Here is a 15,191-nt window from a genome sequence, read left to right on the forward strand (position 1 = left end):
CAACAGGGGACCCCAGACCAGTAAAAGGATAACCAGGAACCCCAGGCCGGTATTGGGATAGCAGGGGGCACCACTCCAGTGTAGGGATCACCTGGGACCCCAGCCTGGTATGGGAATAATGGCAGGGAGTCCCACTCCATATAGGGATAATAGGGAACCCCAGACCATAATAAGGACAACGGGGGACCCTAGGCTGGTATAGGCATAACGGGAGTCCCCAGCTCCGTACAGGAATAACCTGGGACCTCAGCCTTGTGTGGCAACACCCTGGGATCACCGCCCAGTAGTGATTACTATACCAGACCCCAGCCCGTTACGGGAGTAACTGGGGTTCCGGGCCCGGTATAGGGATAACAGGGAACCCCAACCGAGTATAGGGTTACCGACTGCCCCTAACCTGTTATAGGGACACCGGGTACCCCCATCCCAGTACCGGGATAACAGGAAACCCCAGCCTGCTACAGGGATCACTTGGGACCCCCAGGCCAGTGCGAGATAACGGGTGCCCCCAACTCAGTATCGGGATATCGGGTGCCCCATGCCGGCACAGGGATATCTGCCAGCCCATCCCGCTGTGGGATCCGCGGGTCGGGCCGGGCGGGGGTCGCGCCGGGACTACCGTGCCCGTGGTGCCGCGGGGCGGGCGGGGCGCGCGGCGCATGCGCGGGGCGGGGGCGGCGCGGGGGGGGCGGCGGTGCCGCGGCGGCGGCGGCGGCGATGGCGGCGGAGCGGCGGCCGGTGCCCGGCCTGGACGAGTTCGCGGGGCAGAGCTGGAGCGCCTGGGTGGAGCGGGCCGGGCCGCCCGCCGACAGCGGTGAGGGGCGGCGGCGGCGGGGGGGCTTCGCGAGCGGGGCCGCGCCCGCCGACCCCCGGTCCGAGCGCCGCCGCGCGGCGGGCGGGCAGCGGCACCGGGAGAAGGGAGTCCGGCACCGGGAACCGGGAGCGGGGTATCCTGCACCGGGCACTGGGAACGGGGCATCCTGCGCTGGGAACCGGGAACGGAGCATCCTGCGCTGGGCAGTGGGAGACCGGGCGCTGGAAAGCCTGTGCTGGGCATGGAGACCTGGCATCCAGCAGCAGGACCTGGGCACACAGCAGCGGTGCCGGGTGTGGGTGCCCGGTGCAGGGTTCCCGGTGCCCAGTTTCTGGTGCCAGGTGCCCGGAGAAGGATGTTCTGGCATGTCCTAGGATGTTCCCGGGCACTGGGAAGTGGACACCTGGAATGAAGCATCCTGTACTAGCACCTGGCACTGGGAACAGGGCAGCCAGACCTGGCACCCAGCACTGGGAACCAGACGTTGGGAAAGGAGCATCTGGCACTGGGCACCTGGAATCTTGCACTGGGCACCTGGAATCTGGCACTGGGCATCCAGACCTAGCACCCAGCACTGGGAACCAAACGTTGGGAAAGGGGCATCTGGCACTGGGCACCTGGAATCTTGCACTGGGCACCTGGAATCTGGCACTGGGCATCCAGACCTAGCACCCAGTACTGGGAACTGGGCAGTGAGCACTGGGCAACACGCACTGGGAGTGTGGCATCCTGCACCAGAACATCCGGAAATAGGAATGGGGCACCCAGAACTGGGCACTGGACAATGGGAATAGGACATCCTGCAGTGGGTACCTGGCACCAGGAACTGGGCACTGGGAGCCGCACACTGGGCATCCCGACCTGGCGCCCAGTACTGAGAGGTGGGCGCCCAGCACTGAGCACTGGGAACTGGGAATGGGCACTTCCTGCACTGGGAATGTGGCATCCAGCACTGGGCACCTGACACCAGGAATCGGGACTGGGAACCTGGCACTGGGCAGCCAGATGTGGCACCCAGTACCAGGAACTGGGCACTCAGTACTGGGCATTTGGCACTGGGAACAGGGCATCCTGTACTGGACACCCAGCACTGGGAACTGGGAATGGGGCATCCTACAAAAGGTGCCCAATACTGGGAACCTAACACCAGGAATCCTGCGCTGGACCCTGGGCACCAGGAACCAGGCACCTGGAACTGGGCACCCTGTGCTTGCACTGGGAACTGGGCACTAGGCAGCCAGACTGGGCACTGGGAACCAGGAACTGGGAACTGGGCACCCAGCACTGGGCACTGATCTGGCACCAGGCACCCCAGTCTGCCCACTGGGAGCCCTGTGCCTGTTACTGGGAGCCAGTTATTAGGTGCCTCATCCTGGATTCCAGATCTCCCAGGTGCAGTGGACACTGGTGGGAACAGAGCAGTAACTGGGGAGCCTGGACTGGGAACTGGTTGCCACCATTACCCCAGAGCAGACAGTGGGTACTGGGAGCCTCAGCTGGGGCACTGGGATACCCTGCACTGGGAACTGGGCAGGGTGCACTGGGAGCCAGGTGCCCCTTACTGGGAGCTTGGCTGTGTCCCAGTGGGCTCTCAGCACTGGGACTGGCTACCCCAGACTGGGCACCAGTCATGGTGCATCTGAATGGGTCTGGGTGCCCAGTATGGCACAGCTAGATGGCACTGGGCACCCAGTATGGCATGGGCAGGCAGGACTGGGAGTGTATGCCCAACATGGCACAGCTGGGTGGCACTGGTTGCCCAGTATAGAACAGATGTGACCGGGTGCCCAGTATGGCATGGCCAGGCAGGCAGGACTGGTTACCCAGTATGGCACAGCTGGATGGAACTGGGTGCCCAGTAAGGCAGGGCCTGATAGGACTGGGGATGGACTGGGCACCATCACCACTGGCTCAGTGGCCACCAGTCCCCGCAGAGCAGAGCCCAGGACACCGGCCAGGCACAGCCAGTGGAGCCACGACTCTGTGGGAACCAGGGTGTCCCAAGGGTGGCACATCCCAGGACCAGGATGTTCCCAGGCGTGTCACGTGCCAGGACTGGGGTGTCCCAGGGGTGGCACATCCCAGGACCAGGGTTTTCCCAGGGGTGGCACATCCCATACTGGGGTGTCCACAGGAACATCCTACTGGCATTGGGCTGTCAGGATGGGGACCCTGGAGGTGGTGACGCACCACAGGGCGACCCCACTCACAGAATGGATCAGACTCTCTGGTCTAATTTTGCCTGGTTTAATTGTTCCAGGAGCAGGAATGCTGGGACCATCCCTGTGTGGGAGCACCGGGACCATCCCTGTGCCAGCAGCCACTGACAGGATTTTGTCTCTGGCAGGATCAGGGTCAGAGCTGGAGGAGAATGGGAAGAGTGGCAGCAAGAAACTGGACACCATGACCCTGATTAAGGAAGGTGAGCTCCTCTCTGGGGTGAAACCCCACGTTTTGGGGCTGTGTGAGCCTTCAGGTTGGGATGGTTGTCTGCAGCACCAGGTCTGTGCCAGCTGACTGAGCTCTCCCCACAGACATGGACATCTTCGGGCACTGCCCTGCGCACGACGAGTTCTACCTGGTGGTTTGCAACCACTGCAGCCAGGTGGTGAAGCCCCAGGCCTTCCAGAAGCACTGTGGTGAGCCAGGGAATTCCAGGAATGGCTGTTCCACCCCATGGTGCTGGGAACAGCACCGGGGAGCCACCGGGGAGCCACCGGGGCTGGCTGTGGGGGTACAGCCTGCGGGGGGGCACAGCAGTGGGAGGCCTGGTGTGGGCTAACAGTGGGTTTATCCCATTCCATCCCATCCCATCCCATCCCATCCTGTCCTGTCCCAACCCGACCCTCCTGGCAGAACGCCGGCACGGCCCGCTCAGCAAGCTGTACGCCCGTGCCACCGCGTGCCACGTCGCCGTGAATGGGACCCCCGGAGCAGCCAAAGCGCTGCAGGAGAAGCATCCCGGTGCCCGCGGGAGAGCCCAGCCCCTCCCCGAGCACACGGACAAGGACAACAACCTCTGGTGAGCGCCGGGATGGGCGACGCTGATGCTGTTGTGGGGGTCACTTCGATTCCATCCTTCCTCCTCAAAATTCTCTCCACAGCTTGTTTGTGCCCGTGGTGAACCTGGAGAAGATTCCCAGCATTCCCAAACCGGACGGGCACGGGATCAAGGTGCCCCCCAAAGCCGTCCCCACCAACTCCAAGGAATCCCTGGGGAAACCCGCGGCTGCCGCGGTGCCCAAAGAGCCCCCGGTGCCGGCCGGGGTCGGGGGGGATTCGGCGATGCCGGAGAGCATCCCCGCTCCGGGGGAGAAGGATGTGGGGGCCCCCAAAGCGCCCCCCAGGTCCCACAGGAAGCTGGCGCGTGAGTCCCCCCTTTCCTTGCCGGCCATGGGGGGGGGCGGATGATCCCAGCGGGACATCCTGGTGCCGGAATTCCGGTGGCCAGGTCTAGCAGTGGGGTAGGTACCAGGGGAGTGGCTCCCCCCCCCCTCTCCTCTGGCGGGTTTGGGGGGGGGGTCCCTGCCGTTCCCCCAGTTCTGGTCATCCTGCAGGTTTAGGGTCTCCACTTGACTGCTCCCGAGGAATGGCCACAGTGGGAGCTGAGGATGGATCCCCAAATTCCTGTGTGTTCCTCCAAAAATGGGGGTCAAACACATGTCCACCATAAAAATATGGAGGTAGAACACATGTCTCCCCACAATATGAGGGTTGAACTTGTGTCCCCCACAAAAATATGGGAATTGGATATGCAACCCCCAAAATTGTGGGGGTCAAATGTGCATTCCCCCCAAAATATGGGGGTTGGATACGTGTCCCCCAAAGTAGAGGGGTTGAACGTATGTCCGCCCAAAAATATGGGGTTTGGATGTGTATCCCTCTAAAATATGGGGGTCAAACGTGTCACCCCAAAATATGGGTGTTGAATGCATGGTCCCCCAAGATATGGGGGTTGAACACATGTTCCCCCCAAAATATGAGGGTGAAATGTGTGTCCCTCCCAAAATACGGGGGTCAAATGTGTATCCTCTGAAAATGTGGGAGTTGAACATGTGTCCCCCCAAAATTATGGGGGTTGGACATGTGTCACCCCAAAATATGGAGGCTGGACGCATATCCCCCCAAAATATGGGGACCAAATGTGTTGTCCCTCCCAAAATATGGGGGTCAAATGTGTGCATCACCCCAAAATATGGAGTTTAGATGTGTGCCCCCCCATTCCCCCCCCCAAAATATGGGGTTTGGATATATGTCACCCCAAAAGATGGGCGTTGGACACATATTCCCCAAAATATGGGAGTCAAACATATGCCCCCCCACCCCCAAAATACAAGAGCCAAACGCTGCTGTGCCCACAGACACTCCCAGGTGACGGCAATGCCATTAGCAGGACCCAGGCAAGAGTGGGGATGGGGGGGGTGTCACCGTGCAGAGGGGCAAAAAGGGGAGGGAGCAGCACATGGTGACCCCCCCCACCCCCTCAAAGCTTCCCAGGGTTGTGTCCCCCCCCTCAGAGCTGCTCCGAGGAGTGGGTGCTCCATGCCCAGCCCTGGTGGGGGGTGTTTGGGTGCCCCCCCGGCACTCCCCAGCACCCGCTGCCTCCGTGTCCCCCCAGGTAAGGAGTGTGACCTGAACCGGCAGTGTGGGGTGCGGAACCCCGACACCAACAAGCTCTGCACCCGCCTGCTGACCTGCAAGGTAGTGGGAAACGGGGAGGGGGCACCCCAGTACCCCACCCTGGGTGTTTTGGGGGGGTCCTGAACCCCTCCCTGCTATCGGCCAGATCCACTCGGTTCACCAGCGCCGGGAGGTGCAGGGTCGAGCCAAGGACTTCGATGTGCTGGTGGCCGAGCTCAAGGCCAGCACCCGCCGAGGGGACCCCCCGAAGGACAGGAGCCCCCCAGAGAAGGACCCACTGCACCTTGCCCTGCAGGACACCCCCTCACTGCTGCAGCCCCCCAGTACCCCTCCCTGCCGAGCCAGGCTGCCCCACTGCCTGCACCCCCCCAGGTGGGCACCCCACGGACTTGGGGGGTCTCCTCTCACCTTTCCCCACCTGAACTGGGGGGGGGGGGATGCGTTGAGAGGGCAGGGATGGGAGTGGGGATTTTGGGGGGGGGGGGGGGGTCCATCTCACTTCCTCCCTGCCTGAATTGGGGGTTTGGAACAGGGATTTGTGGGGATTTGTGGGGTCTCATCTCACCAGCTGAATTTGGGGGGATGTAGATGGGAGCAGGGATTTCGGGGGTCCCATCTCACCTTTCCCCACTGGAACTGGGGGGGGTGGCAGGGCAGCAGGAATGTGAGTGAGGAATTGTGGGGTCCTGTCTCAGCCCCTCTGCACCTGAATTGGAAGGGGAGGTGGATGGAAATGGGGATTTGGGGGGGGGTCCCATCTCACCTTTCCCCACCTGAATTGGGGGGGGCACATTGTAGGGATTAGGAGTGGGGATTTAGGGGGAGGTCTCATCTCACAGTGACACCCCAGTATTGAGCATCCCCAAAACTTCCTCTCCGGTGCAGGGCCCGACTTTCCTCTGACAGTGACCCTGAGGATGCTCCGGCCACCTCTGGGGAGGGGGGCACAGGAGGCTTCCCCCTCCCCCTGCCCAAGGGGGGCAGCCGTGTGTCCAGCGAGGAGAGCGAGGAGGAGGGGGGCGAGGAGCCCCCCCGGACCCCAGTGCGCCCACCACGGCCTCAGGCGGTGAGTGAGGGGAGCCCAGGGTGGGGCGGGGACCCCCAACTCTGCCAGCAACCCATCCACGGGTCCTGTTCCCGGCTCCGTGCCAGGCAGGGGGTTGAGGCAGGGGCTTGGGGGGTGCTGCAGTGACCCTGGCATGGTGCCCCCCCCAGTTCTGCACCTTCGGGAGCCGCCTGGTCACCCCGGGCTGTTACGTGTTCGACCGACGGCTGGACCGGTTCTGCGCCGCGCTGGGCTCCATGCTGGAGCGGCACCTCAGCGCGCACAGGTGGAGGTGAGGGGGGTCCCGGGGTGCTGAGGGGGGGCCGGGGGACAAAGTCACGCGGACACAGCGAGGGTTTGTGCTCTGCGGGGTCCCAGCGTGGTGTTGGGATTGGGAGGAGGGAGGAAGGGAGTGGGGATTTGGGGGGGGGCTTGTTGCACCCCCCCCCATTCACACTGGGCAGGGATGGGAGTGGGGAATTGGAGGGGGTTTCATTTCTCCCCATTCTGATCCAAACTGATGGGGATAGAGGGATGGGAGCGGGGATTTGGGAACCCTTCCCTACCTGAATCAGGAAGGACTGGGGGGACAAAGATGGGAGTGGGGATTTGAGTGGTCCCATTTCACCCCCTTCCCACCCAAATTGGGAAGGACAAGGTGGGGATGCAGGACTGAGAGCAGAAATTGGGGGGGCAGGGCTGTTTTGCTGCTTCACCCCTCCCTCACCTGAACTGGGGTGGAAGAAGGCAGGGGTGTGAATGGGGGATTCGAGGGCATGTCCTGTTTCACCCCTTCCCACCCAAACTCGGGGGACAAAGTGGAGTCGGAGGGATGGGAATGGGGATTTGGAGGGGTCCCATCTCACCTCTCCCCCCCTGAACTGGGGGGATGTGGTTGGGAGCAGGAGTTTCGAGGGTTCCCTATCTCACCCACCCCCTCCCTTCTCACAGGAAGATCCCTCCAGCCGTCGTTCCCCCTCTTCACCTCCCCGCGGCCCCCCCCAGCCCCGCTGCCCCCCTTTACGGCCCTTCAACCCCTTCCCCACCCCTCCGGACCCTCTCAGCGGCGGGGGGCTGCCGGGTCCCCACCAGCCTCACCTACACCGTGGGGTCCCCGCCCGCGGCAGCCGCCTGCAGCCAGCCCGAGTGCGGGGGAGGGGGCACCCAGTCCATCACCTCCCCCCTCCCCGCCAACACCCCCTCGCCCTCCTTCAGCAAACTGCCCCCCACCAAGGCCAGCAAATCCCCGCGGGCACGGGAGGCGTCCGGCGTGATGGACACGGACCCCCGGCCCTGGCAGCCCCCCCTGACGGCCGGCAGCCCCCCTTTCAAACGGACCTGTTTGGGGGACAGCGCCAAGGGCAAAAACCAGGGGTTGACTCCCCCCGGCAAGACGAAACTCACCCCCCCGGCTTCGCCCTCCATCGCCATCCTCAACGGGACCCCGCGGGTGCGCCGGCTGCCCCCCGCCCAAAGCTGCCGTGCCCCCCCCGCTGCCCTGGACCCCCAAACGTCCCCGCTGCACGGGCTGGGGGGGCCCCCCCGGGGGCTGTCCGAGGATGAGGTGAAGAAGCGCAAGAACGCGGCCACCTATTGCCGACCCGTCAAGCCCAAAGCCGCGCCCCCCCTGCCCGGCCCCCCGGCCCCCCCCGGCTCCGGCACCTCCGCCTCGGGGGGCTCCATGCGCAGGAAGAAGCCGGGGACGCCCCTGGGTTTCGAGGAGAAGAGGAGCGTCCTGAAGGTAGAGCTGGGGGTGGGCGGTGGGGACGGGTGGTGAACCCCCCTCCCTCAGGGTCACAGCAGGCGGCGGGGTTGGAACAGTGGGATTGGGGTCACTGTGCCCTCAGAGATGCCCTGTGCGTGTCCCCCTGTGGGGGACACCATGGTCCAGTGGGGGGACAACCACGGGGACATCCTGCTCTGGGGTGGGGTGGGGAGACACCGGGGGACACCCTGTCCTGTGGGGGGACACCGTGAGGACCTCCCCAACCCCGGGGACACCGTGGGACTTCCCCTAACCCTGCCGAGAGTCCCCATCGGGCCCTGTCCCCAGTGTTCCCCCCGGGGCTGACTCATCCCCTCTCGCCCCCGCAGTCCAAAGCCCATTAACAGAGGGGTCACCGGGGGCCCCGCTGTGTCCTCCCCACCGGGAAACGCCAGAAAACCGATGAAGGGGGAAAAAAAAAATCCCAAGGAAACACGAAGGAAAATCCCAAACTTCCAGAAAATACCTCAAAACTCTCAGTTCTGTTCTCTTGCTGCTAAACCGGCCCCGGGAGGGGGGCGGCACTGGGGACCCACCCGGACCTCCCGGGGCCCCTTCGGCCGCGGATATTTATAAGAAACGGTTGTTGCTGTTTTTGTTCTTTTTGTAAAAAAAACAAAGAGAAAAAAAAAAGAAAGAGTTGCGTGGTGGGAGGTGGGGGAAAGGGGGTGCTGGGGGTCCGCGGGTTTGGGGGCTGTGGGTGATGGGGAGCCAGGGGGTCATTGGGGGATTGGGGGGGCTCAGTGGGGCAAGGGGGTGCTTGGGACCATGGGGAGTTATTGGGGGGCTGGGGGAGTCATTGTGGGGCTGGCGGGGGGTCAGTGCAGTTGTTAAGAGTGTTGAGGGGGCAGTGGGGTCAGTGGGGTACTGGGGGGCTCATTGGGGGGCTGTGGAGGGCTACTGGGGGGTACTGGGGAACAGAGGGGGTCTTTGGTGTGGTGGGGGGGCTGTGGGGCTGGGCAGGAGTTCATAAGAGTCTTTGGGAGGCTGAGGGGGTCATTGGGGTGCTGGGGGATTTACTGGGGACTATAGGGGATCTTCGGGGTGCTGCAGGGTGGGCAGGGTCCCATAAGGGTGTTTGGGGGTCTGGGAGTTGGTCAGTGGGGTCATTGAGGGTCATTGGGGGGATGGGGAGGCTCAGTGAAGTCATTGGATGGGGGGTACTGGGGACCATAGGAGGTTTTTGGGGTGCTCGTGGGGCATGTGGAGGCTCATAAGGGTGAGTGGGGTTATTGGGGTGCTGGGGAGGGGTGTCAGTGGGGCTTTGGCGTGTTGGGGGGGTTAGTAGTCTGCTGGGGAGGGTTAGTGGGGGGTACTGGGAACCATAGGGGGTTGTTGAGGTGCTAGGAGGATACAGGGGACCATAGAGGATCTTTGGGGACTGGGGGGGGTCAGTGGGGTCATGAAGGGGCCGGGGGGTCAGTGGGTTGCTTGAGGGGGGCCTCAGTAGAGCGGGGAGGTCCTGGGGACCATAAGGGGTTACTGACTTGGTGCTGGGGGGTTAATGGGGAGGTACTGGGGACCATAGGGGGTCTTTGGGGTCCCAGGGGTGTCAGTCGGGTCACTGGGGTGCTGGGGGGGTCATTCGAGTGGGGGTGAGCATGGGGCTGGCCGCAGGGGGGCTGCCCCGAATCCCCCTCTCAGCACAGCTCGTCGGGGTCAGGGGGACCCTTGGGTGGGCGCACTGGGGTGACCGGGGTGGCTCCCCCTCCTCCCCCTACCTCCCCCCCTTGCACCCCCGATGGGGGCCGGGGAGGGCAGCAGGGCCCCCCACTCAGCCCTACCCCTCACCCCGGGGGGGGTCCCACAGCAGTGTCACCCCGTCCCCACCCCAGCAAGGGGTCCCATCTTGGGGACACCCCCTTGAGTCCCCCCAAACCGGGCGAAGGCTGTGCAGGCACGAGGGCAAACACGTTTATTGGCCACGGCATTGGTGGACATTGCCCAGTGCGGGGGGTGGGGGGAACGTCCGGGGGGGCACAGGAGACACAGGCTGGGCTGGCATGGGGGATGAGGGGGGCACCACCTTTTTGGGGTGCCGGAGCCCCCGGGTCCCACCCCCTGCGGGGACAGGGCTCTGCTCGCAGCTGCGGGTTGCAGGGGGGGTCAGGAGGGAGTTGGGGGGTCCCCAGGGGGTTGACACACCCCCGGCATCCCCCTGGGGGTGGCACATGCTCCCCGGGGGACTCATGCTTGGCCATGCACATGCCAAGGGGGGCGGGGAGGGGGGGTCGGGGCCGCAGGGAGATGGGGTTCTGCTTGGTGCTGCCGTTCCTGGGGGCTCACGGCTGCCACTGTCACTGTCCCTCAGTCCTCCGGTGCCTGGTGGGGCTGGTGCCCTGCAGTTTGTGGCCAGGTTGTCCTCACTTGCCAGAGACTTGCCCCTGTGGTGCTGTGGTGACCTCGGCAGGGGCCAGCAGCGATGCTCAGTCCTCAGTGGTGGGACCCCCAAAAACCAGGGACACGGTGGTGGGAGTCCCATGATCCCTCCTGCCCGGGGACGGGTCACAGCAGGAGACTGTCCCCACGCTGTGTCCCCTCACACCCTTGTCCATTGCAGTCCCACGGTGACCCTGGCAGGGGCCAGGGATGATGCTCAGTCCTGGGGAGTGACGGTGGGACCCCCAAAAGCTGGGACATGGTGGTGGGGGTCTGGCCACCCTTCCTGCCTGGTGACAGGTTACCCCTTCACATCCTTGTCCCTTAAGGTTGCGCAGTGACCTCGGTGGGTGCCAGCAGTGACACTCTGTCCTGGGGGGCAATGGTGTTGCCCCCCCAAGTTGGGGACACAGCAGAAGGGGTCCAGCCACCCCTTCTGCCCGTGGCATGTCCATGGGGAACAGGTGACAGCAGCAGTAGGAACACAGGGTGTCCCAGTGGACTGTCCCCACGGTGTGTCCCCTCACACCCTTGTCCCTCACGGTCCCTCGGTGATTTCAGTGGGGGTGAGGGATAGTGCTCAATCCTGGGGGATGATGGTGGGACCCCCAAAAGCTGGGGCCATGGTGGTGGAGGTCCGGCCATCTCTCCTGCCCAGGGACAGGTCACGGTGGGAGACTGTCCCCAAAGTGTGTGTCACATCTCTGTCCCTCACTGTCCCATGGTGTCAGTGACCTCGGCGGGGGCCAGCAGTGATGCTCAGTCCTGGGGTGTGATGGTGTGAGCCCCCAAGATGGGAACACGGCAGTGGGGGTCTGGCCACCCCTCCTGCCCAGGGACAGCTTGCAGTGGCGGTGGGGGCATGGAGTGTCCCTGGGGACCGTCCCCACAGCGTCCCCTCACACCACGATGGGCGTGTCGGAGAAGACAGAACTCACTGAGTCTGGATCCGACACCTTCCTCTGCGCCTTGGGGCCCTGCCGGGTGGGCAGCGCGGGGGTCCCCCCACCCTTGAACCGGCCGTTCTGCCCTGTGCCAGCACTGGAGGCGATGTGGGATCCGCAGGGCTCCCCGGTGCCCCCGGCGTGGTTCGGGGTGGTGCTCAGCACCGAGGAGTTGATGCTGTCGTCGCGTGGCGCCGGTGGCTTCTCGGTGCCACGGCAGCAGCAGCAGCGGCACGGGGTGAGGTACAGGTAGATGAGCACCAGCACGACGCTCAGGATGCAGCCCACCAGAGTGGTGTAGGCCGTGTTCAAGGTGTCATGGGGGCCGTGCAGGGTGAAGTTGTGCACCAGCAGCTCCACGTAGAGGGTCTCGTTGAGGAGGGGTCCAGCCACCCAGCAGGCGTAAGTGCCGGCATCCTCAGGGCGCAGCGCCCGCAGCTGGAGGCTGCCATTGGCCAGCAGGACCACGCTGCCGTTGCCCCCGTCCCCCAGCACCCGCTCCCCGCCCGGTGTCACCCAGTGCCGGCTGCGCACACCCTGCCACCGGCTGTCACAGCCCAGCGTCACACTGTCCCCAAGGTGCGCCTCCAGCACGGCCTCCTGTGCCTTGCTGCAGTTGAGAGGCTGCTGGCCCGCCAGTGCCAGGATCTTGATGGGAGCAGGTGCTCCAGGCAGGATGCAGCGTAGCTCATCCTGGAAATCCACCACGGCGCTGAGGTGGCGGCGGTGGCCGCGGTCCAGCAGCTGGAAGAGCAGGCAGTCGCAGGCCAGCGGGTTGTTGTGCAGGTAGAGGCGGTCGCGCAGCCAGGCGGGCAGCGCCTGCAGCTCGCCCGCGGGCACGGCCCGCAGCCGGTTGGCCGACAGGTCCAGCAGCGCCAGCTGCGGCAGCCGGGTGCCCTCCCGGAGCAGCTCCAGCGGGAAGCGGGCGATGCGGTTCTGCCCCAGGTAGAGCTTGCGCAGCCGGCCCAGGTTCTCGAAGGCCGTGCGATCCACGGTGGTGATCTCATTGTTGTACAGCAGCAGCACCTCCAGCTCGCCCAGGTCGCTGAACAGGTTCTCATCCAGCGTCCGCAGGCGGTTGGAGGACAGGTCGAGGTGGCGCAGGCGCGGCACGTGGGTGAAGGCCTCAGTGGACACGAAGGCCAGCCCGTTGTGGCTCAGCAGCAGCGCGTGCAGGTGCGGCAGCCGCGCCGGTGCCCAGTCCGCGCGCAGCCGCGTCACGTTGTTGTGACTCAGGTCCAGGACGGCGGTGAAGCGCGGCAGCGGGGCCGGCACCGCGCTCAGGTTGGCCTGAGAGCAGCTCAGCAGGTTGGAGGCGCAGACGCAGCGCGGGGGGCAGCTCCATCCCGCAGAGCCCTGTGGGGACAGCAGGGACAGCGCCAGCAGCAGGGACAGTGGCCCCACGGGGACACTCATGGCCACGCACGGGTGACAGGATGGCAGCATGACCGGGACACGCAGCGTGGAGAGTGGGGGAGGCTTCAGTCACATGGTGTCACGATGTGGAGTGGCTTGGTCACCCCGTGTCACTCATAACACAGGGTGGCTTCGGTCACACAGTGTCACAGCAGGTGCAGGGCTCAGGGCTCAGCCAGTGTTACAGTCCAGGGTGGCTTTGGTCACCTGGTGTCACAGCACGTGCCAGGCTGATGGATCAGCTGGTCCAGGGTGGCTTCAGTCACACAGTGTCACGGCAGGCACCAGGTTCTGGGTTCCCCAGGTGTCATGGTGCAAAGTGGCTTGGTCACTTGGTATCACAGTCCGACATGGCTTCGGTCACCCAGTGGCAGGTGCCAGGCTGGTTGATCAGTTGTTGGTCACCCAGTGTCGCAGCATGTGCCGGGCTCAGGGCTCACCCAAGAGTCACAGCACAGGGTGGTTTGGTCACCCAGTGTCACAGCATGTGCCAGGCTCAGGGCTCACACAATGTCAGCGGTCCAGGATGGCTTCAGTCACACGGTGTCATGGCATGCTCTGGGCTCAGGGCTCACCCGGTGTCACAGCACATGCCAGTCTGGCTGCTCACCTGGTGTCATGGTGCGGGTGCTTGGTGACGGGTGTCACGGCGCTGAGGGGGGCTGTCACCAAGTGCCACGGTGTGCACCCAGTGCCATTGCCTGGGGTAGCTGTGGTCCCCCGGTGTCACGACATGCAATGGCTTTGTGTCCCGGTGGTCCCTCGGTGTCACGGCTTGGGGGGTTCGGTCCCCTGGTGCCACAGGGTGTCCCTGGGTCACTGCCCACCCAGGTCACGGTGCGAGGTGGCTGTCACGACATGTCCCCACTGTCACGGCCCACCCGGGGCACGTCTGGCCCGGGGCTCCTGCCTGCTGCCCCCGGCCCGGATGCCTCCGCCCCCCCGGTCTCGGCCGTGCTGCGGACGGAGCGGCGGAGGATGCTCGCTCCCTCTCTCCCCCCCCTTCCTCCCGGGGCGTTAGCGAGGCTGGCCTCGGGCCTGGACCGGGGATGGGGTCGGAGCGTTACCGGGCCCGGTGCGGCGGCGACCGGGCAGGGCCGGGCCCAGACGAACCGAACCGAACCGAAGCGAACAGAGTCAAGCGGAGCCGAACCGAGCCGAGAGAAGCCGAACCGAGCCGACCTTAGCCAAGCGAAGCCGAAGGAAGCCGAGCGGGCCGCGCCGAACCAAGCCGGGCCGAACCGGGCCGGGCCGAACCTCCCCGATCTGCCCCGAGCTCAGCCGAGCGGAACCGAGCCCGAGCCGACCGTAGCCGAACCTTCCCGATCTTTCCCGAGCTCAGCCGAGCGGAGCCGAGCCCGACCCGAACGCAGCCGAACGGTTCCGACCCGGCCCGAACGCAGCCGAACCGCCCCGATCCGCCCCGGGACGGGGTCTGGGGCAGGCCCGGTGCGCACGGCCCGTCCCCATTGGCTGCCGCCGCTCTGCCCTCCACCAATGGCGGCAGCGCGCGGCTTAACCCGCCGAGCGCCGCGGGCGGCACCGGGCCCGGCCCGGCCCGGCTCCCACCCCAGACCCAGCCCTGCACCGGGCCCGGCCCGGCCCGGCTCCCACCCCAGCCCCAGCCCTGCACCGGGCCCGGCCCGGCCCGGCTCCCACCCCAGCCCCAGCCCTGCACCGGGCCCGGCCCGGCCCGGCTCCCACCCCAGCCCCAGCCCTGCACCGGGCCCGGCCCGGCCCGGCTCCCACCCCAGCCCCAGCCCTGCACCGGGCCCGGCCCGGCCCGGCTCCCACCCCAGCCCCAGCCCTGCACCGGGCCCGGCCCGGCCCGGCTCCCACCCCAGACCCAGCCCTGCACCGGGCCCGGCCCGGCCCGGCTCCCACCCCAGACCCAGCCCTGCACAGGGCCCGGCCCGGCCCGGCTCCCACCCCAGACCCAGCCCCAGCCCTGCACCGGGCCCGGCCCGGCCCGGCTCCCACCCCAGCCCCAGCCCTGCACCGGGCCCGGCCCGGCCCGGCTCCCACCCCAGACCCAGCCCTGCACCGGGCCCGGCCCGGCCCGGCTCCCACCCCAGCCCCAGCCCCAGCCCTGCACCGGGCCCGGCCCGGCCCGGCTCCCACCCCAGCCCCAGCCCTGCACCGGGCCCGGCCCGGCCCGGCTCCCACCCCAGCCCCAGCCCTGCACCG

The 15,191-nt window shown here is 65.9% G+C and overlaps 2 protein-coding genes across 2 annotated transcripts; one reads left to right on the forward strand and one right to left on the reverse strand.

The window, feature by feature from the left end:
• Window positions 1-707: 707 nt before the first annotated feature.
• On the forward strand, window positions 708-8,677 carry ATXN7L2 (ataxin 7 like 2). Its single transcript, XM_032133375.1, has 11 exons — window positions 708-814; window positions 3,162-3,236; window positions 3,349-3,453; window positions 3,671-3,836; window positions 3,919-4,181; window positions 5,433-5,515; window positions 5,601-5,827; window positions 6,341-6,521; window positions 6,671-6,792; window positions 7,452-8,241; window positions 8,595-8,677. Exons 1-11 carry the CDS (start codon window positions 718-720, stop codon window positions 8,607-8,609), a joined length of 2,124 nt encoding a protein of 707 aa, XP_031989266.1. The 5' UTR covers window positions 708-717; the 3' UTR covers window positions 8,610-8,677.
• Window positions 8,678-10,163: 1,486 nt separating this feature from the next.
• Window positions 10,164-14,451, reverse strand: AMIGO1 (adhesion molecule with Ig like domain 1). The gene has a single exon (XM_032133259.1). The coding sequence runs from the start codon at window positions 13,032-13,034 to the stop codon at window positions 11,544-11,546; it is 1,491 nt and encodes a 496-aa protein (XP_031989150.1). The 5' UTR covers window positions 13,035-14,451; the 3' UTR covers window positions 10,164-11,543.
• Between the last annotated feature and the right edge of the window lie 740 nt (window positions 14,452-15,191).

This window comes from Corvus moneduloides, chromosome 24 (genome assembly GCF_009650955.1).
Source record: "Corvus moneduloides isolate bCorMon1 chromosome 24, bCorMon1.pri, whole genome shotgun sequence".
Taxonomy (NCBI): Eukaryota; Metazoa; Chordata; class Aves; order Passeriformes; family Corvidae; genus Corvus; species Corvus moneduloides.